This window comes from Poecilia latipinna, unplaced genomic scaffold (assembly GCF_001443285.1).
Source record: "Poecilia latipinna isolate Pla-1442-1.1 unplaced genomic scaffold, P_latipinna-1.0 Scaffold1548, whole genome shotgun sequence".
Taxonomy (NCBI): Eukaryota; Metazoa; Chordata; class Actinopteri; order Cyprinodontiformes; family Poeciliidae; genus Poecilia; species Poecilia latipinna.
In genome coordinates this window covers 24,037-50,566 of record NW_015114164.1, presented here as the reverse complement: position 1 = coordinate 50,566, position 26,530 = coordinate 24,037, and the positions used below count along the sequence as shown (strand labels likewise).

General features: G+C 39.1%; 1 protein-coding gene across 7 annotated transcripts in view; it reads right to left on the bottom strand.

Moving 5' to 3' along the window:
* The window catches only part of cep128 (centrosomal protein 128), a 60,905-nt gene that overhangs the window by 28,114 nt on the left and 6,261 nt on the right, over window positions 1-26,530 (bottom strand). For 4 of the 7 annotated variants that reach the window (XM_015058539.1, XM_015058536.1, XM_015058532.1 and 1 more), the window contains exons 3-17: window positions 24,952-25,078; window positions 24,177-24,313; window positions 23,812-23,903; window positions 22,439-22,511; window positions 21,895-22,008; window positions 18,323-18,409; window positions 17,429-17,503; window positions 17,204-17,333; window positions 15,586-15,725; window positions 14,086-14,157; window positions 13,729-13,914; window positions 7,437-7,625; window positions 6,323-6,784; window positions 3,182-3,346; window positions 1,618-1,782 (exon numbers count right to left, since the gene is read on the bottom strand). In XM_015058539.1, the coding sequence (XP_014914025.1) occupies window positions 1,618-1,782; window positions 3,182-3,346; window positions 6,323-6,784; window positions 7,437-7,625; window positions 13,729-13,914; window positions 14,086-14,157; window positions 15,586-15,725; window positions 17,204-17,333; window positions 17,429-17,503; window positions 18,323-18,409; window positions 21,895-22,008; window positions 22,439-22,511; window positions 23,812-23,903; window positions 24,177-24,313; window positions 24,952-25,078 (2,214 nt within the window). The remainder of the gene's footprint in view (window positions 1-1,617; window positions 1,783-3,181; window positions 3,347-6,322; window positions 6,785-7,436; window positions 7,626-13,728; window positions 13,915-14,085; window positions 14,158-15,585; window positions 15,726-17,203; window positions 17,334-17,428; window positions 17,504-18,322; window positions 18,410-21,894; window positions 22,009-22,438; window positions 22,512-23,811; window positions 23,904-24,176; window positions 24,314-24,951; window positions 25,079-26,530) is intronic. The other 3 variants (XM_015058535.1, XM_015058537.1, XM_015058538.1) reach the window with 3 other exon arrangements.

Here is a 26,530-nt window from a genome sequence, read left to right as displayed (position 1 = left end):
CCATCATGGGTGATCGGTATCGGTATCGGCAGGAAAAAACCTGATCGGTACATCTCTACATTACACTGTAGCTTTGATACATAAAAAACTAAGCTAAACTATGATCAGAAATGTTATTTTCGCTATTTTCTCTACTGTTTGTTCCACCAGACCATCAATAAATATCAGTAAATTTGAAAATATGATTAAATGCAGTTACTTTGTGCAATTTAGTAATATAAATCACACTTTTTTTAAGTAGATGACAAATATGAATGTTTTTTAAGAACAATATTTGCACAATATTTGTACTTCAGCCATTGTTTAGGTTTGTAGTTTCTACTTCAGGCTTCTTCTGGAGTAGAAATATGGCGCACGTCTCACATCAATGATGTAAAAATCATACAAAATCTGACACGACTGTTCAGATTAAAAAAGGTTCGAAAAGTCTGAAACATATCCAATTTAGCACTGCATATGGAAGTGGCTCAAATCTGATTTTTTTTTTTTTTCTGGTGAAAAGATCGGAATTGGGCCGATAAGGCTCAAATGGAAAAAGTTGAAACTGAGGAAAGAAAAATCAAATCTGATCTTGCTTGAAGTTGCAAAAGATTCAACTTTTTGATTGAAAGATTCAACATTTTTTTATACAAAACACTCCAGATGTGTCTAGAGTGAAAATACAAATGACCTGTGATGCTCTGGGCAGCTTTCTCTTCCTAAGGCCGTAGAAACATTGTTAAAGTGCCTGACACCATAAACTCTTTAAGACAGCTGAATGTTTTAAATAAAACTGAAGCCTGATCTTTCAAGAGAATCCACAAATCTGGTCAAATCAACACAGAAATCGTTCAGTTCAACCTTCTTTCAAGGTCATCCACTCCCCAGACCTTAAACTTGTATGTATAAAAACAACTGTAAGAAGTCTCAGGAAAAGAATAATATAATCTAGAGTGTGCAACGAGATATCCATTGTGATATGAAGCCATAAGATTTTTTTTAGGGTTGCTTACACATCTTTAACAAAGAGTGCCAAAACTGAAGGAGTGTGTTACATTTCAACAGGACGTTAAATCCAGCAAATAAGGACTCAACCCAATAAATCAAGCTTATGTGATTATCAGATCAAAAAATAACTCGAAACTCCACTTGGGAGTAATTAAATGGTCCACATATTTTCACAGTTACAGTTTTGGCCGTCTAACCAAAGATACACAGGAGGCATAATCAAACCTTTATACGGGGATTTCTGTCATCCGTATCCAAGCCAACCCCACCTCCCCCACTTCACCCTCACCTTCCAGAAGACTTTCCTGCGTTCTCAAACAGAACGATGCCTGTTAGGAAATTCTAATGAACTGCAGGAATGGATTGCAAATAAGGACGCAGGGTGACTCAAACCAAGTGAACCAACTTTTATTATCTTTAACTCGGCTTATTTTTCTGAACGGTGAGCAATAAGAATAATAATAGGTCAGCATGACGGGTCAAGTTACTAGTTTGCTTGTTCGTATTTTATCTCTGGTTGATTTCAAAAGGATTTCTATGAGGTATTCAAATAAAACTGGTGGCTTGTAGGTATTTTAAATTTAACCTTTAGAGTACAAAAAAAAAAAGTAAAACAACTAAGACCAGTACCTGCAGTTTGTCTTGTCCGTTCCTCACCAGACTCCGACAGACTGCATCCAGTTCCTCCCCGAGAGAAGAGAGGACCGTCTCTCGTTCCGCTTCCATCGTCACAATCTTCTTCTCCAGCCTCAGAAGCTCAGACTCGGAAACACGTCTCTGCTCATCGACGCTCACCTGATTAGAATGGCAGAGTCGAGTTTGATCATTAGAAATCATCAATAACTTTTGTTCATCATCAGCATTCTTAATTCTATTTGCGTTTTTAAAGAGTGGGAGAAGTGGAGGGAAAATGGGTTTCAAACATTTTCTTCAAATGAAAAGTCAGAGAAAATGCGGAGTGTATTTGTGTTCAGAATAAGACTTTTTAAGACCATTGTGAATTAAAGTTTATTGGTCTTAGATAATGGCATCGTTAACAGTCATTATTAATATATTGAAAATGGTCTCAAAACAACATTATCATTTATTACTTGGGCAATTTATCATCAGGTAAAATTTGTTAGCATGACAGGCTAAGTAGTACCACAAAATATCATGAAGAGTTTTTTTTTTTGTCTTCATACTGTTATGGTAGCCAGGGATAGTGATTAATTCAGACACTAGTGTCTTTATGCTACAATTATTTGAGACATGCTAACTCCACTCAGATGATCTCCATTCCACTCATTGTGAGACTACCAGCACCAATTAACTGGATCTCTGTTGAATTAGGTCAGTCACTTTAAATGGGGGAAATATTTGTGCCAATCACTTATTTCTATTTATTTGTTACTATTTTGTAAAAATTAGATTTCATTTTGATATAAAAGAGGTTTTTCTTTTTTTGTGGTATTTTTTTCCATCAAAAAAGCCAAACTATGTTCATCAGGAATGATTTGTAAAAGTAATAAAAGGGTGAAATATTCAAGGAGATGAATACTTTTTAAAGGTTCTGTAAAATTCTACTGAAACACATTGAAATCTTGTGGTTCCAATGTTTAAAAATAGAGAGGAAAAAAAAGTCAAACATACAGCAGTGTTCTTTATGTTTGGTTAGTATCGCCAATATTTCAGGGTTTCTTCCAGGACAAAGCCAATCAATAAGTCACAGGACAGGAACCTCAGTGAACAGCGCCGCCGTGGGAATACGAATCATTATCTCTACGCCGAGATAATAACCCTCCCATGTTTCATGAATAGGAACCGGGTTTTCTGCACAAGCCAAATTATAAATCAATACACGTCTGCCCAGGAAAAATCCACATACAACTTATCAGGTCTGTGTCGAGGAGGTGAGCTGGCGTCAATACTTTATAAAAAACGCCTAAAGTCACACTGATAAATATGAGTTTTTTGTTGTTTTTTTAGCAATAGCTAAGATAATATGATCATATAATCCAAACAGATATACAATTAAGTGAAAGGAATAAGAAAGGGGAAGATATACATGTTTGCTTTCAATATGACACATTAAGCCGGTGATGTTTGACGTCGGCATGTTTTTAGTTTGCACTATGCAGATACTGTTGTAAAATAAAATGGCCTCCATTCACAGATACAAACCCCAAATCCCAACGAGACGAGCTTGGCTTACTTTGTCTTTCAGTTCCTGCTTGAGTTGCTGGTATTTTCTTTGCAGAAGAGAATGTGCATCGTCTTTAGTGTGCAGCTGCGCCACCAGCTTATCACACTCATCCTTCATCCTGTCCAACTTGATGTGCAGCGCCACACGCAGCTCTTTGTCCGACACCGCGTCCGCCTGCAGGAGGACGGACAGGGACTGGTTTTCAGAGCCGCCGTGTACAAACAGGTATCATTTCATCTCATCACAACCATGCCAGTAGGATTTTGCAGGTCGAAAAAGGTCAAGTGCAAAAAAGGTCCAAAAGTGGTTGTGCATCAATGAACTTATCTATGTTCTGTCAAGTCACAACTGATCTGTTGATTATTTTCTGGATTAACCGACTGATTGGACATCAAAAGATGCTTAATAGATTTTCTTTCTACAGAATTTGAATTGGGTGAAGCTAAAACTTTTACCTAGAAGTTCTAGGTAGAAAATATTTACAAAGTTTATTTAAACCTATTTTTTGTACGGCTAAGGCTAAATTACAACTCTGAATATGTGTTCTTTCAGTAATTGGCCTTTTTATTTTGTCTGTATACTCCAGCTAGCGATTAATCAATTACTAAGTTTGTGAATGATTATTTCAGTAATCAATGATGAATCATTTCAGCCTTCATGCTGAAGTCATATTTTTGATCTCAACACAACAGAACACAATAGAACAGGAATCGATTAGAGCTGAAACTTATCCAACATCAGTGTCTGACCTCACAATTGCTCTTCTAGAAGAATTTCCTATAAAGGTACTACTAAACTTTGTAAAAAGCCATGCCAGAAGGAAAGGAATTATTGAACAAATGGCAAATTAAAGCATTAGTACAATGAGCGGGATGGTGTGTAAGTAAAGTCATGAATATGTCTTTAAAAACTCCAGGCTCCTGTATAAATAAAGTACCAAAATAAAATTACAAAGCATGTTTTTTCATCCACTTCATAATGTCTCCATTTTGTGTTGGTGTATCATGTTACTCCTCCACACTTTCCCAAAAGATACTTTCAACTTGGTGATTGTAACACATGAAAAAGCTCAAAGAATAATAATACATTTGCTGACTCTGTGTATGTCCACAATGTCTGAAAAGTTTTAAAGAAAAGCTTCAGAAAGGAGAGTTTGGTAAAAGAAAAATAACGTTACACTCACAAACAAATCAAAGTGTTAGGAAAAACAGTGACAAAAGACAAGAAGAGATAAGAGCGACTTGAAACAAAAAAAAAGGGCTAAAAAAGAAAAAAAACAAACCGGGAGCTGGAAATGCGAAATACCAAATTAGAATTGAAGAGAAGCAGAAAGAAAAGGATTAAGATAGAGAGAGGCAGCAGTAGGGGGAAGACAGAGTGGAGAAAAAATGTGACACGAGGGAACAAGGAAATTAGAATATTGTAAGCTATTTTCTGACGAGTGACTGTATCGCAACAGCAATATATGCTTTCTAGATGTGTATGTGTGTGTGTGTGTATGTGTGCGTGTGTGTGTGTGTGTGTGTATGTGTGCGTGTGTGTGGTGGGGGTTTCTTTGGGACATCTGGTGCACACCCTCAGGCAAGTTTTTAAAAACATTCCAGCAAATGCCCTTGTCCTTCCCGCACTAAGAAATGACACCATTTCAATGAGCTATGTCAGATATTAATGCCATTCGAGCGGCTAATGGGCTAAACTCAAGCATATCAGGGAGGGCCGCGCCCCTCACCCGAGGGGTGGATGGAGGAGGGGCTCATCATCGGAGATATTGAACATCAGGGAGGAGGGCGAGTTAAGCAGATCATCTGCTATCTCCGGTGCAGCCTTGATGAGACGACCGAGGTCTGATATGTGGAGTTTTCTTTTTTCTTTTTAAATATTCACGCTTGGAGGTTTGGCGCGGCCCCTGAAGAACCACGGGTGCGCCACACACCATTAAGAACGCCGGCGATCCTTGGGAGTATTCGGAAGACAGAGTTTCAGCCGACGAAAGAAATTACTTTAAATGAGAGCATTTCCTCCGTGTGTCGCCGGGTCGGAAATATCCCAGATGTTCAGCAAGAACCAATCGGAATCTGATCGCTAATAGGTGCGAAGTATGTTGTGGGTGGGAGGTGAACAGAATCCCTGTGGCTGGTTTGTGATTTTAAACATTTAAGGAGATTTACACAAATTAAGGACGCCAGTTACACCTGAAACATTATGCGGCGATAGAGGTGGCATTGGATGTTTAAGAGGATTTGATTGGGATTTCATAAGAAATACTAAATAATTTCCCCTGACAAGAGTCAGATAAAGAGATTACGACCAGCGTTGTGAGAGGAGACTAATAGGGGGTTGTTTGGGGTTGGAGGCATGAACTAGAGGTTTCATAAAATCTAATTTAAGACTTTTAAAACCTTTTGTAATGCCATCTTGAATGAAGTTTAAGACAGAAAAAATATAAATATAGGTAGTTGTTGGGGCATCCTGCTTTATCATAGTTCATGTTGCTCTCTACCACCTTTACCTCAAGGTGTCAAGCTTAAAAGCTGTTGATTTTGATCACTGGTCAACTTACAGAAGATGACCAGTGCAGCAAACTCGTACATAAATTTGCCCTTATCCATGATAGATGCAAAAAAAAAAAAAAAAAGCTAGCAAGCTACAAGAATATATTAGCAGCTAGTTAGCTAGTTAACCACCTGGAGTCACAGAACGCAATTAAGATGTCTACAAGTGACTCAAGCTGTTGCGTGACAGAAAAGTCCCACAAGAAATTAAATAAAGAAATGTACGTGATTAATAGTACTGCAACGACAAAATTCAAGACCTGTGAAAAATGAATTTAAGGAAAGCTCAACATTTTTTTTGACGAATTTGACAATTCAAGGCCTTCATTTTAGATACAAAAATTTTAGATTTTTTAAAGACTTTTTAAGTCTTTAAAGACTTAAAAAGTTTTTGAAATAGTTTTCTTAAGACTAAGAAAGACTAAGACTAAGAGAGGGTGTCTTTGTAATTCAGGACACCCTGAAATAGTGAGAAAAAGATAACACTGCTATGTTCTGGTGCTTGTAATCATACCAAATACTGAGGTAGAGGTCATAATCCTTAAGCTGAGATAGACTCTTAAAATAGCTCAGATCTAATGAAGAGCAAATCTCCTACCTTAATTTCTCTTAGTTGTGTACTCAGTTCATCATTTTCCTGTCGGCAGAGTCTGAGCGTTTCCTGCACTTCCCGATCCTTCCTAGTCCGGTCATCTTTGACTGTCGCTGCCATGTTGTTCAGCTCCTTCTGATGGACCTCTCTCTCCAGCTTCAGCTGCTGGCTCAGAGAGGTCCGCTCCTCCTGTAGCAATGTCAGCTTGGCCTGCAGCTCCGTTGTGGCCCTCTGCATGTCCTTCCTGGCGTTCTCCTCCTCGGCCAGCCGCAGGGACAGCTGGGCGTGCGCGGCTGTCATCTGCTTCAAGGTGGTCTGGAGCTCAGCTTTATCCTCCTGGTCCCTCTGGAGACGGCGGGCTTGAACGTCAGCTTGTTCCTCCAGTATGTGGTTCTCTTCTCTCAGTCTTGCAATGGTGGAGGTCTGACGCTGAGACTCCTCATGCAAGACGGCCGAGGCCTCCTTCACCTGGGGTCAGGATCAATGTTAGCAACTTACAGGTTTCAGCTAATTCCTTTGGCATTAGTTTTGGCCTTTCACAGGAGGAAAGGACTGAGGAAAAGAAGAAAGGAAGGAGAGAGGAAACAAAGTATGGAAAGGAGGTAAGGCCAGAAGGAAGGAAGGAAAGGCAGGAGGAAGGAAGATAGCTGGAAGGAACAAAGGGAAAGGAGGAAGGACGGGAAGAGGGCCGAAGGGAGGAATGAAAGAAATAAAGGACAGAAGGAAGGTGGGAAAGACAGAAGACAAGGACAGAGGAAAGGAAAGAAGGGAATAAAGAAGGGAGCAAGAAAAGAATGAAGGAAAGAAAGGACAGAGAAGAAAGGTAAGAAGGAGGAAAAACGTAAGGGAAGAAGTAAGGAAGGAAGGAAAGAAGAAAGAAAAGAAATTACAAAAAAGGAAGAAAGGAAAGAAAGATGGGAGGAAGGAAAGAAAGGAGAAATTTCTATGACAATGACAAATTAGAGGTTGGAAATAGAAACACTTTTTCTATATTGTGTCTCCAATATAGAAAAACAAAAGCACACCGTCCACACTTAACAGCTTCTATCATCATCCCAGACATCTCCAGACTCCTGACGACTATGAGAACAGAGCTATCTCTAGACGGTGAGCCACACACCTCCCGGATCTCCTGCTGCAGCGCCAGCTGCCTCTGGTGGGCCTCCGACAGCTCCACGCCCTTACGGTGGAGCTCTGCCTCACGCAGGGCCAAACGGCCGAGGGCCTCGCCCAGCTCCCTGCGGGACGCCTCAGCCTGCTGGCTCAGCGTCTTCAGCTGGGCTTCGGAGCTCTCCTTCTCCCTGGAGACCTAAAGGGAGAAAATCGCAACCAAATGAGGGAGGAGGAGGAGACGATAGGAGGGGTATGAGTGGGAGAAAAAAAAAAAAAAAGGAAGACACGAGTAATGACAAATGAAGAGAAGAAGGTACAAAAAGGAGCTCTAACAATAATGATGAGAGGAAGAAAAGAATAACAGAGAGACAGAGCGAGAGAAACATATGCAGTACCAGCTCTTAGCTGATAGGAAAACGCCAACACTCAGCGTTTCGATAAAGGGACAATGGTCAGGTCTGTTCCAGGCAGATTGCTGCTAATGCTCCGGCTTTGACTGGAATTTGCAAAGACTTTGCGGCAGCTCAGAACCTAATCATTTAATTGAGCACTTGATTCTCTCCCCTAATTCATTAAGAGGGCAGAAATGATTTCGTAATTAATTCGCGTCACGTAGAATACGCCAGGTGGGAGTCTGTCTTGTCTTCCTGGTATAAGAAGCGTGACGGTTGCTTACTGGGAGTTTGGAGGTGACTCTCTCGGTACAAATGGACTGGAAAAAACACTGGGAGGTGACTTTTTAAGCTAATGAAAACTGTCAGCTATTAATTATTCCGCTAAATCCAACCACTGGAACAAAACCGAGCAAATGTATTGCTGTAATGAAGTACCTTTGGGTCTGTAACGCTGCGTCGTGTTTGAAAACTCAGAAGAAATCCACTGCTCTCCATTTATCAAGAGATGATTGTACACTACAGCTGCATCTCAAAGTAGGATAACATTAGAAGAATTTAAAAAAATTAAACTAGCATCTGAAAAATAAGTAAAAACAACAACAACAAAAAAATACTGAAATGTTATGCAAAACCTTATGGCTTCATGGGGGAAACTGCTGACTTGACAGTCATCCAGCAAATGGTAATCAAGCCCCTTCACAAGGAGGGCAGGTCATAGAAGGTCAGTACAAATAAAACTGGCTCACACAACGTTTAGGTTTTGTCTTGTTCTGTTCTGTTTGGTTGCTTTGTTCAAACTGACACAAACTGAGCAGTAATGGAATAAATATGAAGAATAAATCTCAGGGTCTCCTCCAGTGTATTATAAGCCTCGCGGGCCACCAGGCTTTACTTATGCCTCCAACAGGCTAATAAGCATTGCTTTTTTTTTTTTTTTTTTAAGTCTTTTTAAAATGTTTGCATTGGTTTCAGTTTTATAGTTGTTGAGCATTGCCAACTCTGTTGCTAATTTCTCCAAATCCACCACAGTTGGGCTTAAGAGTCAATACCCAAAACTTTAACACAGATGTAGAATTTTATTCAACTGAAAGTTTACAAAATGGCCAAGAAAATTAGAGCTTTAAAATTTATCTGTAAGAATTTGAATGGGGAAAGTAAGCGCGCTAAAGCGCTAAGTAAAAAATTGGCTCACCTTGATGCACATTAGAGGAATAGTGCCAATCACTGGGAATTCTTTTATTATTCTCCAAATCCAGCAACCAACAAAGGGAGCCATGTTGTATTAGCAACACAACCTGAAAAACTGACATAAGTGCATGACCTCTCTAGCATGGTCTGTAGCATGTTCAATTTTTTTGGTATATTCCAGTTATCACTCTGCAGTTTTCTCTTGAATTTGAAGATAAAGACAATGTTGGAAAAAAGCAATAAAATGAAAATATTCAGTTTCACATTCAGTTTCAGTGATTTGATCTTTAACAAACTAAATAAAACTCATCAGGAAAACTGGGCCTAATTTGTCATCTGTCACATTGTCTTTTTTTAGCTCTTCTTTATGCGTTCCTATTTTTTTCAGCCATCACAGGGAAAAAAGGCAATTGCAGGTCATTTTAAGATACATGATCAAGAGTTTAATTAATAGGGAAGCAGATGGGGGAAAAAAAAAACACAGTTTGATTCAGACATATGCAGAAAGTCTCAGGTAAATTTGTTAATCTTCCTATCTGTGTTATGAGATACAGAGTGTTTTCACATTTAGAACTGCAAAAATGGAAAGAGGGCAGCCTTGTTATGCTGATTAGTGTGTTTGGAGGATGTGGGTGTTGAAAGCACCTCATGTCTATACTCGGAGACATTATGTTGAGTTTCAGTGAGACAGATGGAGGGATCAGTCAGAGGGAAAAAAAAACCTGAGACTTCAAATTGAATGAAATAGATGGGATGCTGTGCTAAAGAGAGCTCCAGTCACACAAAGGAGTGCCTGCAATGAGAGACCAGTGGAGAAACAGAGGGCTGTATGAGGAGCACAGCTTCACACTGAGCTACATTTACAAAGAACCTGTCAGTAAACCTTGTTACCGACTACCAGCTCTGAACTAACTGAAGCGTTTCTTGAAGCACACATTGGAGAAAGTGTTCATACCCCTAATCCTTTCAATTTTTTCAGGTTAAAACCACAGACTTTAATAAATTTGATTGGGATTTTGTGTGAATAATTCCCCGCTTTTCACTCAGGTTTCTAAATAAAATCAGATACAAATAATTAAAGGGGCAGTATTTTGTATTTTCCAGGTACATAGTGCCATTTTACACCATAATTACCTTCAGCTGCTATAAAATTGCTATATGTATATATATCAAATATGACTTAAAATAAATTTTACTTTGCAAATGAATGCCTTGAAATTGGGTTTACATCTAATTCTCTCCACCTACAGGAAGTCATTACAACATGGCTCCACCATTAACCCTTTAACAACCCTTTGCCAGTGTTGCACTGACAAGTAGCTCCTATAATGAGCTCAGCAGATGCGCAGTTTCATCAGGTGTTTGCTAATTGCTGCTGGCTAGTCTGAAGGAGCTGAGTGGGGCAGACGCGGAGGAAAGGTGCAACAATCCAGGTATGTTTTTGATAATGGAACAGCATCATATATATGATGTAGAACTAAAAAAAACTGCCCCTTTAAGAGAAGTAGTTCTCACTCCAAAATAGTCTTATACCTGAATGTCTTCCAATTGATAAATTCACTTGACAAAAAGACTTTCTGCTCCTTAAGATGAACCAATTACTGAACAAATTTAAGAACACGTCAATACAGAGCTGATAACATGGATAAAAATACAACTCTAAAACTATTAATACTGAAAAGAGGCAAGTGTGTTCCATAAATGGTTGATAAAGTTCAGTCTATTGGTGCCTCGCAGGGTTCAACAGATCAAAGATACATATTTTATCAAAAAAATAGGAGAGAAAAGCTCAAAATAAAACTAATGCCAAGGGTGAAAAAACAGGCCAAAAAAAAAAGGTAAGTATTTCACGTATCAAATCAAAGTGAATACTCTGTAACTTGTTGTAAAGTGTCTTAAATGTCTTAAACTATCCATTCTCTACAGATCTGACTTTCAGAACTGCAGAAAGAGAGTCTGGTAGAGAAATATTTGGTTTTCTCCTCATAGCCTGAAGGCATCACTTTTGGATTTGAGAAGGACTATAGCATCATTGATCTCCTCACGTCTCAGAGCATCAACGCTATAGAAGTCGTGCATCAGCCACAGTTTCTATCTAAGATGATGCAACAAAGAAACCCAGGAGATCTACATGATCACTGGTCCGGCCCATAGAGTCAATATGCTGTGAAATATAGAACAAGATGGAGAGGTTCAGCTAGAGTAGATGAAGGCTGAAAGAGATAAAAAGATAACTGACTGCAGAGTTTTAATCCGTGTGCTTGTTTATGTCGATTGTGCCATCAAGAGTTTGTGTGTAAGCCCAATAAATACCAATAACATCTGGAAACTGAGCCAATGGTTGTTTCAATATGAAAATTTGGGCCGATATCGATATCCGAAACCAATATTGCTGTTATGGACGATAACCAATATTTACTAATATTGTAGTTATAAACATATCACTACCTTTTCGAAATTTTGAAAAGCAACAACCACACTGCTGGCTTCACCAATACTTCATTTAAACTTCCCACAATCCTGCGCTGCATCACTGTCACCTGACCAAACAAATATCAAATGGCCAACCTCCTCCCCTCCCTTTCTGGAAACAACAAAATGGATTTATTGTTGTTTTTAATGTTGGCAACTTTTAATTATCGGATATGGTAAAAATAAAAATAAAAAATTGTGATATTGGCTGATACCGAAGTTAGTGCTGATACACTGTGCCTCTCTAGGTGTCATTTATCATTTAGATTAAAGAAAATTGGGATAATAATTGTGGGTTAGTCTGAAAATAGTAAGTTCTAATTAATAATTCTTGCAAAGCCCAAATACTGATATCATAGTTTGGATTCTAATGCAGTTTAATCATAAAATACCAAATACCAGTCCTTGTTCCAATAGACCATCAGTTAATATCAATATATTAAAAGAAAAAAAAAAAACTTGACGGACCCACCCACCAGGTTACATCTGCACATGCTCAGTTAACAACAGTCACCCCATTATTTCCAATTTAGTGACTGTCACGGTGTCTTGCTATAAAAATAATTAGTATAAGTAAAAACTGTGTTCTTACTGGAACTACTTTACCTAAATGGTGCATTGAAATGGGTTATTTAAGAACGACTAAGCTAAGCTTTTATCTGCTGCCTCTTGTTGCTTGTGTATCTTCAGCCCAGCTAAGCTACCACTTCCTGTGGACATTGAGAAACCTGGTGTGACTTGCTTGCTTTCTTGGGTGAAAGTCGGTATTTTTCCAGCTCGTTGGTGCTTTCCACACCCGTATTTTTGTTGGCCGGACGGTATTTGACGGTAGGTAAAGAAATCTGCCTGCCTTTTTGTTTCCTTTTCAGCTGGAAGCACACAGCTCGGTAAACCTGGCGGAGTGACGGACTTGGTAATTGGATCATTTTGTAGTGTGGGACAGCATCCCAATCTGCTGCCTTTTGGCTGATCTGACCGGGCACCGTCACACTCCAGGATTCAACCAGCTGTTTCTCTCTTCTGTTGAATTTCAGTACATGGTGAATCAGAACTGGGCCGTCTCACTTTGGTGAACGAGCGGAAAAAGGTTCGTCTCACCTACGGGGGTCTTAAGGGAAAGTTTGTCTAAAGTCAAATTAGTTTCTCAGACCTTATTGACATTCCAACCTAACAGGAAGTGTGAGGAAGTCAGCAAAGAACAGAATGTGAGTTAGAAAGCAAATAAGAGACAGCACACTCTCCTATAGCCTTTTTTATATTGTAGTTAACCAATATGCACACAACCATAACAAACCACCACATCTATCGAGGCTACCAGCTAGGGTTGAAACGATTATTCAAATTAACTGTTAGGAATCCATTATTGAAATAATTGTCAGCTCATTTAGTCATTGATTAATCATTAATTGGAATATAAAGGCTTAAAAATGGCACTTTTTTAAATAGAATAACACCGTCAGAGTAGCAGTTAAGCCAAAACTGTACAAAAATTTATACATTTTGTTTTTTAGAATAAACCAAAACATTGTCTGCAAATATATTCTACCCAGAACTCCTCAAATGACATAACTTTAGCTTCACCTGCTTCATATTTTGTAAAAAGAAAATCTCCTATTAAGCAATTTTGGATGTAAAATCATTAATCAAGAAAATAGTCAACAGATCGGTTCTATAGAGATATCAAAAGGTTTTGGAGCAAAGCAACCTAAGCATGACACTGCCACCACCATGTTTCCCCGCAGCTATAGTGTTCTTTTGGTTAATGTGGCAGTTCGAAAGGCCGATAAATAGATTCACAAACACCAAACCAAGGGATATTAGCGCTCTAATTTCAGTATGTTTTAGTTAGTTTTATAAACATTCCATATAGTCCCAGTTGGTCATAGTTTTCCCCCATTAATTACTGTTTTTATTTATCACAGTTAACGATTTCGCAGTTCCAGTTTTTGTTATTTTCTTAGTTATAGTTAACTGTAATAGCCTCGGTCTGAATATTTTCTTTGAAAGAAAAAAAAAAACTTTTTCATCACATGTATGATACAACCAGCAGAAACTCCTGCACTTAGAACTGCACTTTGCTTCTCGGCAGCATTACACATGCTGTGCAACAAAGTTAGCAGTCAGAGTCAGTTTTAATATTGTGAAACAGTAAGAACTTTTTTTTTTCACCCCCAAATATTGAAAGCACACAACTGAAGCTGGACTGAAACTGTGGAGAAGTTTGTGAGTGATGGCTGGACTGACCTGCAGGGCCTTCTCTACATGGAGTCGACCTTGAACCTCGGCATCCTCCAGCTCCTTCTGCAGCCTCCTGCACTTCGCCCTCCACTGGCGCACTGCTTCTTGGGCCCTGGTCTTCAGCTCGTTTTTGCTCCTCGCGCTCTCCAGCACCAAGGCCTCCATCTCCTTCCTCTCTGTCTGCCCGCGGCTCTGAAACGACCATTCAGCTCTTCAATAAAGCCCACATTCGTTCCTCAAGACCCCGTAACGACAATAGAACGGGGGGGGATTTACAGCTCACGTTTTTACAATGCTTTGTCGCAGAACAAAGGTACTACACTACACGTACATGTGGCGGGCTTTTGATTGAATTTAAATTACCTGCATGCTTTTCAGCTGGTCCAGAATTCGCAGATGCTGCTCTTCCCGCCCCTCCATGTCAGAAGAGAATTCCTTCCATGTTGGGGAAAAGAAAGGTCAAGTGAGAAACCTCGGTTGGAGATTTAAAAAAAAAAAGAAAAAGAAAAAAAAAGACATTTTGGGAACTTTCTGTCTCTGTCCGTGCTCCACCTAGCAACCGTTTCTCTTCATCTTCTCTCAAAGATGGGTCAGAGAAGGTTCAGTCGTTCCAACATCTGGATTTCTTATGATTAAACGCTGAAAAGTGGCCCAGAGAAAATCAAGATGACTTTGAAGTTTCAAGTTTGGCAGCGGAATAAAGACGAGGCAAAGCAACATGGCTGCCATTTTGATGCTTCCACTGAATAAGGATGTTAGTTAGGGGTAATTAGTCAAACGCTGATTAGTCTTCTACATATAAATCCATCCGGCTCATTGTGCTTCATTTTTGCTCACTTACCTCCAAAAGGAAACGTTTCTTTTTGTCTATTTGATCCAAGTGTAAAATCCATGAGAGGAGCCCCAGGTGATGCATGCAGACACCCACCACATGGCTTCATACCTGATCTGTTACGGGCTGGGTGTGGGAGTTTAGACATGATTTCAATGAGCTCAGATGTGCCAAAAAGCTTAAAACGTAGTCATTAGTTGGCATCGCTGAAACCAGACTCAATCTGGAGTCTCAACACGAAATGTCGGGATTTCCTTTTTACAGTCAAGTGTGTAATACAGTCTGTCTTCTACTAAATTATAAACGATATAATACAGTAGAAGAAGAAGTCATAGCATCTGACCCTCTACTTGGACAGTCACCAAATCTGGAATTCATCCCCAAGCTAAAAATTGTGTTTATTTTTTAACTGGGTTCCTACATATCTTTCTCAAAAGGAAGGAAAGTAAGAAAAAAGGATAGAGGGAAGGAAAGAAGGAAGGAAGTAAAGAACTGAACAAAAGAATGGAAGACAGAAGGGAAGGACACAGGGAACAAAGGGACACAAAGGATGAAGGAAGGATGGAAGAACAAATTGCAGGAAGGAAAAGAGGAAGGAATAAAGGAGGGAAAATAGCACGAAGAAAGGAGGGAAGGACCTACAGAAGGAAAGGAATGAAGGATTTAATGAAGGACTGAAGGATGAGGGAGGGAAAGAAGTGAAGAAAAGAAACGAGTAAGGAGGTAAGGATGGATTGAAGTAAGGAAGGAAAGTAGGAAGGAATAACTGAACGACAGAATAATTGAATGAAGGAAAAACTGAAAGAAGGGAGGATGGAACAAACAAAGAAAGGAAAGAAGAAGGAAGAAAGAAAAAGAAAGGAAGAAAAGAAGGACAGATGTAGACAATGAGACCAGGAATAGTTTGCCCATTCTTATGGCAGATCTGGAAAATACTTAAGTCAAATTCCAGACTGTGTAGGAACCTCACATGCTCCCGTATCTCCAGAGAAAATAAAAAGATGGCCGACGCCTCCCTCTCTGAAACGCACCTTGACCTGTAAACTGAGCCGCAGATTCTCTCTCTCCTTACTCTCCAGGGCCCTTCTCAGCTCCTCCACCTCGCTCCGGACCGAGGCCTTGTGGAGCTGCTCCCGCAGCTCAGCCACCTCTTTTTCCAGCTCACTGTAATCTGTGTGACACACACACACACACACACACACACACACACACACACACACGTTGACTGAATTCATGGCAGAAAGGTCTGAGCAGCAAAGGAGAACACATTCACAAAGCTTCAATGTGTTTTCATTCCCCCGACAGACACCTAAAACCTTTTATGATATTTCCAACCTTTTTCTAATGAAATACTTCAAATTTATGTTCGGAGTTGTAAAATTGCGTCAAAACTTTCTTCGTAACTTCTGAGTTATCACAGGCTGGGAATCAATCTCTGGGTCAAATCTTTATTTGTGCTTGGACCTGATCACACTTTGTTTTCTTAGAGAATTTTATTACTTTTGCCTCATGATACTTTGCTTCGTCATGCTGGAGAGCGCGCATTGATTACCTGATTGATGAAAGATTTAGATTTTCTTTTTCTTTACTTTTTTGTGGGGGAAAAAATGACCTTCCCTGTATCAGAATAAATGTCCTCCTTTTTATTTGTGTGCTTCCAGCAGAATTTCAGCATGTCCTTGTAGTTTTCGTTGACAGATGTGGCTTTGCTTCTTGCCACAAGGACGCTGGTTTGAAGGTCGTCTCTTCATTGTCCTTCCACATGCTCTCCTACTCACCTGCTCCCACCGTGTGCAACCCTTTTCAACACTCTGAAGTGTGCAAAGTGATGATGTTTGCGCACTTTCTAAATAATAATTTGTTCTGTTTGTCCCTATTTCATTGGAAACCGTCTTTTAATTCAGCTAGCAAGATGGATTTCAGGTGAAATCTTTACCAGAATCAAAATGTTAGGGGATGATTTAGTGGAAGAAAAATCTTTTTTTTTTTTCTTTTTGCTTTTTTTTTCTCAGTTTAGTCATGTTTCGTAATAATTCGCTCAAAATTTGGTCACACAGAAAGATCCAGTTCTATATTCTCATTCACGCTGGATAAAGGTTATTATGTAATGTGTGGACTTTCACTGTCCGAGGTTCAGAAAATAGATTTTTTAAAGTTTTGGCATCCTTATGAGAAATGTACTACTATTGTCTCTAAATGGTCCCCCTTCCCACTTTTATATAATTTATTAATTTTTATTATTATTTTCCTCTTCATACATATTTGTGGATAACACGTTTTACTGTCATAGGTTTATTTGTTGTATATTTTTTCTACTTTGTGCAAATGTATTTTTTATTTTACCTCTCTTTAGTTGTGCATGTGTGTGTGATGTCTGCGGATTTGTTCATGGGTTAAAATCTGCTTAAATTTGATCCTGTGATTTTGCATCGTACCTATCAATGTATTTCTATTAGTCAACAAAAAAGACATTTGAAGAAGTTGTTTGATCACACTGAGCAATGATCTAAAGTGCTGTTTCAATGATAAAAATATAAAAATGAAGTTGTAACACAGGAGGAAACAGGTGTTCTCAAAAATCACAGACCCGATCATTTCCTCCGCCTTCCGTTCCCCTGACAACCCAGCTACCCGACTCGTGTAGCTGACCTCTGCCTCCTTCTCGCTCGGCGTGGCTGGAACACAGCTGGGCACCGAGCTGAGACGTCTCCGTTTGCGGCCGGTGAACCGCCGTCTTCTCCGCCCTCGTCCTCAGCAGTTCGCCACGCATGTTTTCTACCTGGAGGACGGGGTGTGGAGGGGAGACATTTCACGGCTTGCTTCGTTTTGTGACGTTTGGCCTCCTTCCCCCGTTAATCAGGCACAAACACACACCTGCTGAACGAGGGACTCCCTTCTGTCCTCCGACTGCTCCAGTAACCTCCTGGCTCTGCCCAGCTCCTGCTCCATCTAGGAGGAAAACAGCAACAATCTGGACTAAGAGACAGCAGCAAACCCAAAATGCTTCCTAAGACTATTCATACTCCTCAAAATGAAAACATATTTTATAGGCACCGAGTTCCTTTACATCGAGGCTAAAAACTCCACCTGTTCAGAGTCGCCTTTGATTCATAATAACTGGAATATCATTCAATATATTTCATTTGTATTTCCTTGATGATGGGATTTAATAGAATATGTTTATTTTTCATTTCATTATTAGTGACTGTATTGTTTTTATGATGTGCTTTACAAATAAATGTGACTAATGAATTGTTTATTTATTCAAATATCTTGAAATTAAGGGACTTTGTCAATATAAAAATTGTAATTGTTATGTTTAAATCTAGAAACAGATTATCAATGGTTAGTAAGCTAAAGTTTTTTGTCTTAAGCTCAAGTGACAGAAATAACAGAAGTAAAACTGCATGCACTACTTTAAAAACTATGGAACAGTTTGAAAAAATGCTCTACCTTAGAAAATGATAAACTCTTATACAATAATAATGAGTTATTAATGACGATTTAATTTAATGTATTTAAGTGTCAGCCATTTTGTTTGTGGATTTATTTTGGATACTTAAAATGTCTTCAGGTATCAGTGTCAGATGTGCGTTAGAAATTTTATCGCAATAACTTCTGGGACAATTTATCATCCAGCAAAATTTATCGTAATGGGGTGTTTTGCTTCACATACAATCCAAAGAATAAGATCCACCAAACCCTCCGGCTGTGACAAAACTTTTGAATACTTCTGCAACATCTTGTGATGAAAACTCTGATTTTTACCTTGGACTTTTCCCTCTCTGCTCGTAGAAGTCTCGCCGTCAAGGCGTCTTCTCTTTCATCAGGTCGAACTTGGCACCTCCCTAAATTCTACAAAAACAAACAAACAAAAAAAAAAAACAATCAAATTTGCAAGAATGCAACACAGGAAGTGCTGTTGCTACACTGTTGATTCTCTTCCTCTCAACCCCCCCAACAAACCTCCTCACTTTAATTTTCTTGGAACAGCGTAGAGGCATTATGGTGGATGTGTAACAAGAGCTTAGATCCCACTCAATCCAAAGCATCCGTAGTGGGCCGTGGTGATGAATTACCGCCTGCTCGCAATAACAACCACCGGAGTGACTCATCATCTGTTTGACTCACATCACAGCGGGCCCATCGGTGGGAAAGAAACGTGCCCTCTGCTCTCCTTCTTCTCCTACTCCTTTAGTATATAAGAGATTATTTTCCTCTTCATTTCCTCTCATTGTTTATTTACCCTGGATTTTTCTTTTTTTTTTTTTTGGGACAAATGCACTATGTCCCGCCACCCCAGGGCGCCGCTGGTGTCCCATTAGGGAAACGTTCTGTGGAGGGATGCAAATGAATCAGGAGAAAACGCTTTCTTGCTCGCAAGGAGGTTTTGTGGGACAGCGCATGACTACACAGCGCCCCTCTGTGGTTCAACTGGGAGAACGCAGGAAGGAGGAGAGAAAGTCAAAGACAAAAAGTGCTTGGGGTAATTAAAAAAATTAGCAAACATGAGCATGAGCGTTTGAGGCGTGAATCATTTCTGTGGCTAAGTGGATAGTGCCAATCAGTTTAAAGTCAACCCAATTGCGGCGCTCTCTCTCTCTCTCTCTCTTTGTTCAAAAGTGCTGCAAAATGTCACACTTGTGCTCCTAATTTTAGTCAAGGGTGGGGAGGAAAAGAGGGAGTCAGATTATGAAGGCCCTTATGAGTCGACTCCATGATATAATGATAATTAGAATTGATTTAACACGCGTTAGTTAAGATCCATTTTGCTCTCAGCGGCCTTGCAATGCCCTGAAGTGGGAAACTGTTGAATAGAGCCACTTTACTATACTATTTTGTGTGTGATAACGTTAACAATACAGGTGCTGAATTAAAGTTAATGTTGTAACCATGGCAACATGCAATGCATCAGCAAGTGTTTTTATATTAACCTAGAGACTGAATTTGAACACCACTTTTTTTTTAAGTAGTTAAAAAGTGCCATTATGAACTTCTTCTAGCTTGGCATTTTTGTCGCACTTGAAATTTTCAGACCATGAAAATAGTTTCAATAGTTTCATATTGAAGGTTTTCTTCAACATGAAGAAAACCTTCGGTTTTACATAATGATGGAAAAAATTTAGCCAAACCTGATTCTATGTGAAAAGGCAATGGCCTCTTTATTAAATGGTTGAAATACAAAAAAAAAAAGAAAAAAAAAAATAGCTGAAATATTAAAATATTAATATAACAAAAAATTAAAATAAATAAAAGAATAAATGTTTTTCATGGCTGAAATATAAAAATAATTTTAAAAAGAAAAACTGAAATAAACAAAACAAAAAATGTCTGACATATGAAATAAAAACTAAAGATAAATTTATTTTAATATAGTTGAAATATAAAAAATAATTTAAAACAACTAAAATAAAATAGAAAAATAAAAAAATTACTGAAATATATAAATTAATTTAAAAAATACAATAAATAAAAAAATAAATGTTTCTTTAATGGTTCAAACAAAAATCATTTATAAAAAGAAAATAAAATTAAAATGGCTGAAACATTGATTTTAAAAAAGAAAACTGCATATGTATATATTTTATAAATGGCTGCAATATAAAGCTTGGCAGGGGTCTAGTTAAAGTACAAAGTTAAATTTGCTTCAGATGCTATAGGATAGTTGGATTGGGGTGTGAAGAACAGCTGTGGAAAGAAAAGGCACCCTGACAATATTAAAAAAGAAACAGCATTAAAAAGCACTGAATTAACCAATTCACTGGTTCTCGTTTCTAATTGCACCGCTTTTTTAATGTGGTGGAGGAAATCTTCTGCGACTTCGTTTTCAGAGTGAGGAAGAATTTCTCAAGAGAGATCACAAAAATAATTCAGCTGTCATTTAGAAACGCAATTATACTGCTACTTTCCTTCCCAGAGACGGCGGCTCCGATGGCTGGCGCCTTCTTGGAAAATTGAGCCTCATTAAACTGTATAAATACCAGCAATGTGTAAAAAAAAAAAAAAATCACTCTGCTTCTGCAAGTCCTTTATTATGCAAAGTGAAGTGCTGCTGACATTCTTTTATCAGCAGAATTTCTCCCTGTGTGGAAGGGAGTGACTCACCAGAGACTTGTGAGGGGGAAATTAGCATCAAAGTCCGTCCACCAGACAGAGCCAGTGAAGGATAATCTCCGTCTCTCAGCGCTTGAACCTTCAACCGTCTCGACTGAGTTGAAATATTTGGCAAACTGAACTGATGTGGCTGCATGTCGACGTAAGCAGGAAGTCTGGTAAGTCGTTACCAAGAAGATTCACCAGTGGCTTCCCAAGTGTTTTGTTGTGTCACAACAATAAACGTCAAAGTATTTTGGTGGGATTTATGCAATACATCAAGGCAAAGTAGGGCAGAATTGTTAAGTAGAAGGGAATCTATCTGGAAAGTTGCACATATACAAGACAATCCTTATGGCAACCGATTATGATTAACCCCAAATATTTTGGAGTAATTTCTTTATTTCACTCCTTTATGAGTCCTGTTAGGAGTTACAGACCAGAGAAATCCTGGGTGAGTTATTCAAATGGACTGTTTTTGTGGCAGTTTTGCCTGTTTTCTGTCTCAGGAACTTTTGTTTATAGAGATTTCATAATTTGCTTTTTTAAACTGTTGCAGTTCCACCAGGCGCTTGCTAATTGCTACTAGCTAGTCTGAAGGAGCTGAGTAGAGGGAGTTGCGGGGGAGATGGAAGCTCTGAAGCTTGGAAACTGCAGCTCAGAGGAGGAGTTGGGTCCACCCGGGCATTTTGTACTGCTAATGGTTGCCACGGGAGATTCAAGGATTTCTCAAGCATGCACGAAAAAAATCAAGGAAACACTACAGGTATGTTTTAGATGAGGGAAAATGTGTGATGTTTGTGCTATTGTATGACGTTAAATGTTACTTTTCTTAATCATGTCAATCACAGACTACAACTTAACATCAAGTAATGCTGAGACAGTAGTCACTTAAACCCAATGTTTTTGACCAATTTTGAGAGAAAATGTGGAGATCTTTTAACTTTGTGTGAATTTTGTGGATTTGTGAAGAACTGGAGGTACTTACTGATGTAATTTGGAGTCTAGAGGGTCACATAAAAAGCTACGGCGGGCCATATTTGGCACCCGGGCCTTGAGTTTGACATGTGATCTAATATACTGAGCGGCTATAGGGTCTCCGTCTTGCAGGAAGTTGAGCCTCCACCCATGCCTTTTGAAATCTACCAGACTGTGATGCTGGGTTTTTCTTTACTACAAGCTCTTTCTAAAGTGTGATGGAGGAATGGCAGCAGATGAGATAAGAAGGGAGAGGAGGGGAGGTTCACCTCCTGCTGGTCGTCGTCCCTGGCCGCCCGCCACTCTGCCCTCCTCTCTTTCTCTCTCTCTGTGTTCATCTCTCTCTCCAGCTCCTGCAGACGTCTCTCCACGCGGGATGACACCTGCAGGAGAAGAGCGAAGACGCCTAGGGTCACGCCAACGTCGCTGGCACCGCGGCGGCTCGATTAATAAGACAACGGGAAATGAATGTGTGGGAGTGAAGAAGAAAAAAAACTCCACTGTGCCTGGTTGGAAGTAATACCCCCCCCCCGACATTCCCCATGTTAATCAGGAAGCAGCACGTTGTCCTGTAAAGGACAGCTAATACCTTTATCTCATCACATCCGCAGACAGGACCAGATAACAAATATTACACATACTGGCTGTCATTTGGCATGTTTGCCAGAGAGCTGATGATGACGACGACGATGTGCTTGGAAATTAGAGTGAACTATATGTTCACGCCGTCAGCTTTTTCCACCTCGACAGAAAACATCAGCATTGAATACGTTAAATGCATCAGTTTAATACTGTCTTCCATCTGCGACTCACCGAGTCCTGCCTCTGGGAAACCGTCATGTGTTCCGACAGGTTCTCCATCGCTCGCCTGGTGTCAATGTCCGACCTTCGAAACAGAAAAAAAAAACAAAAAGAGAAAACGGACAAATCGAAGCGACAGAAACTCCTCGGAAAAGATTATTTCTTTCGCAACACGATCGATCTGGATGTGAAAGCATAATCTGAAGCGGCGGGAAAATAATTATTCAGCTTCGGATGTTGAAATATGACGGGGGATCAATTTGCTCTGGTCAGCAGCGGGAGGGAGGAAGGAGAGAGGTTTTTTTTTTAATAACTTCAAAATGTCAAACTCTAATCTATGCTGGGGGAATGATCTGCGGTCGCCCGACTCTGCTGCGTCTCTTCTGATTTCCATCGACTTTTCGTTGTTTTTATTAAGGTGGTTTAAAGACGTTGGAATCAAAGATTTAGTGGAAGATTAAAGTAAAACCTTAATAATAGTGAACATGATAAATTCGGGTTTACACGAGGAGAAGACTTTAGCTACAAAAACAACAGACAAGACTTTTAAAACCGATGACTAATATATTGAGGCATCAGTTATGACGAACCCATCGTTTCCATGATACTTTTCATTCGGTATCGTTACGATTTGTTGCCGTGACTATACACGAACTTGGTCACTAAAAAACTTGCATCAAGGTGGGAACTAAAGTTAAACTCCATCCCACTGTATAAATATAAGATAAATGTACAGAGTGTGGATGCATGACACTTAAAATTGTAACTTTGAAAATACTGAGTCCAAGCTGTACTTTGAAAATCTGATATTTCAGAAAAGGACAGAAGGAAATAAGAACAGAGGCTGTAAGGAAGATAGAAAAACGCTGCAGAGATGAAAAAGAAAGGAAGGAAGGACAGAAGGGAAGAAGCAAAGAAGGGAGGAAGAATACTTTAATAAAAGGTTAGGGAACAAAGTCTGCAAATGCAAGACTTTTTCCATTCTTGAATGTATTTTTCCAAACTCCTCCAGGCCTGGAAAAGTCACCTAAACTCCAGGCTATTCCAGATTGGTCTGGAATCCTGTAAATTAGGATTAACAAAGCCAGACTCAATTTGAAGGGAACGGAGCATTCATTCAGAGTTTCACTGTAACAGAGCCAGATCTGCCTCAGTCTAGTTAATATGCAGCAGCAGTTAGTGAACAGAGCATCCATTACAGGCTTCAGGCCAATCAGGCTATGAAAACATTTCTCCATGTTCTACAAGCTTTTCAAATCAGACATTTTTCCTCTTCCACTAATTACTAAATTAGGTTGATTGATTAAGAGCATTTCAAGAAAAAACCCTATCAGCTGTGAGTGAACTGCAGTGTTGAATATAGCGGCATTTAAAGCAGCAGGTACCTGTTCCTTCGGAGGATTTCTCTATCCAGGTCATCAGACAGCCTCTGCTGGTCGGAGTACAGGTCCCGCAGCGTCTGGTGCACCGAATGAATCTGTGAGAAAAAAAACACACACACACACACGCGCACACACACCTCCAGACTCAATTCAAACCATCAGAGGCTGACTTAAACACACCACAATCTAAATTCTTCACACATTTTACGAACCTGAAAAGAAGGGGAAAAAAAAAAAAAAAAAAAAAAATTTTTTCTCAAAGCGGCAGAACACAACGGCTAATGTTGCTGACTCAGTGTGCCCTCTTGTGGCAGGTTTACGGAACTGCAAAGCTGTAATAATCAGATGCTGGGGCTGTTGTTACTTACATCGTCTGCAGCCCGGGTGGAATCCCTGAAGCGAACGCCAGCAGACTGAGACCTCCTCCTGCCTTTGGGGCTGCCGCCGTAATCCTTCAGCGGGGAGGTGGGCTGGAAGCGCTTCTCTTCTGGAAACACAACAGTGCCTTAAATTATGGTAAAAATGTAAACGTGACACTAACCATTATGTTAGTAATTTATTATTTTCACAACCAAATTGAAATGATTGATTGATCACAATTAATTAATTAGTTTGTTAATCGATTAATTGGTTGTTTCAAGAATCAATTGATCATTTCGCTAATCAATTGATCCCAACTGATAATTTCGGAACTCAAGCAATCACAATTAATTGATTATTTCAATAATCGATTAATCATAGTAAATTGATTGTTTCAAGAATCAAGTAATCACAATTAATTGATTTTCATTAATCAATTAATCAAGGGTTAGAACAAACAGACTAAAAACCAGTTTCTACTCAGGAGCTGTTGTTGCCATGAACAACGCTTATTCATCAAACTCTGGTCATCATTTTCTTAACATACCGGTTGTTTCTGTGTGTTTCTACTGCATTCTTTTATATTTATCTAAATAAACTTATTATAATTTATTTATTTTCACCGTTATTTTGTAAATTTCATTGTGCTTTCTTGCACAATGACAATAAAGGAATTCTGTTACTGATTAATCATTTTAGGCAATCAACAAGGGCCTAATTTCATATACGAAAAAAGGACATAATAAGCAAACAAACAAGAAAAGCATCAGTTGTTTACCATACCTGACCCTGAGTAGGCCTCAAGGTCACTGTTGTGGAGGGAAGAGACGGAGGAACTGTGGACCCCGTTGGTCCTGCTCAGCCTCCGTGTCTGCAGCTGATTGATTGAATCCTCTAAGCTCTCCCTGAGCTGATAGACAGGGGGGAAAAAAAACGAAGAAAAAAAAGATAGTACGCATTACTGACAAATCACAAAGACAGAAATCACTTTAGCGAGGCGAGGCAAGCGGCGAAAAACAGAAAGTGATTAAATAAAACGGGCAGAACATGCATCCTAAATGAAATAACTGCAGATGAGAACGGGACAGCGTGACACAAAAGAGCGAGGGCTTGAAATGAATGATGAGAGTGGAATAAATAAGGAGATAACTGCATGGGAGAGTCGTGGTGGGCTACAATCCATTTGGCTCTCACAGTGATGCGGGTTTCTTTTCTTCACATTTCTCAAAAATCTTTGACACTAATAATCGTTTTTTTTTTTTTTTTTTTTTTACACATCTCGCAATCCTTAATTTTTTCTGAGAAACATTCCAGTCCTTCACTATGACAGTCATACATTTCAGTGTCATTATATAATAAGGTACTAATTAACTCACATTTCTGCCAGAAAACACGGATTTGGTAACAAAAAAAATTCAAACTTGCAGTCTAATCATACAAATTAGCTTGCTTACTGCTTTTGTAGTGGATCTGCTCAGCAATAACTTATATGGATCTAGAATTTAACTGAGTCAGAAGCTAAAGCTCAGAGATAGTGATGTAAACATAGTGATCACCAGGGAAACGTGGCTTCATTTCACTTCATATCATCATCACAATTTTCCAAAAATGTTTTTATCTAACTTCATGTTTTTCTAAAACCCAATGCCTCTACTTCGCATACTTTAAACACTGTTTATCTTTTTCTTCTTAAGGGTTTTTTATGGGTGCTTGAAATCCTTGAAAAGGCTCGAAATTCAATTAGCTGTTTTCAAGGTTTGGAAAGTCCTTGATTTTTGTAAAGAGTCCATGAAAGTGCTTGAATGTCAAACTGCAGAGCTTCGTGATAAATTGCAATCTAACATTTGATTAAAAATCTCAATTTGGGAAGCAATTTGGGCAAACAGCTGAAACTAGAAATTTTCATACAGCAAACAAAGAGACACAGACATGTTATTTTCTCTCTGTCTGAAGTTAAAATCAGACCAAACTGTTCTTCTTTTGTCAGTTAGAATCACCAAATTATTTCTATTTTGCTAAATGCAAATAAACTTAGAACATTTTAGAGATTTCTTTAAAATATCTTTCTCTGTATATTGTGTTTAAGCATTTAATTTGAGCATGAAGCAGTCATTTATCTTAACATTCATTTGGATTGTTTCAATATGATGAATATTTATTATTACTAATGGCGCAATGAGTTATTGGGGCCTGCCCATAGCATTACATGGGAGGGACCTATTGTTCTACACCTAATAGAATGTCTCTTTATTTATTTATTATTCTTCCGTCACCGTTAATGCGGCTCATACCGCTGCGAGAAACGGCACAAAAAGGTATCAGCATCCGGGCTATTATTTTTATTGGGGTTTCGTGTAAAAAG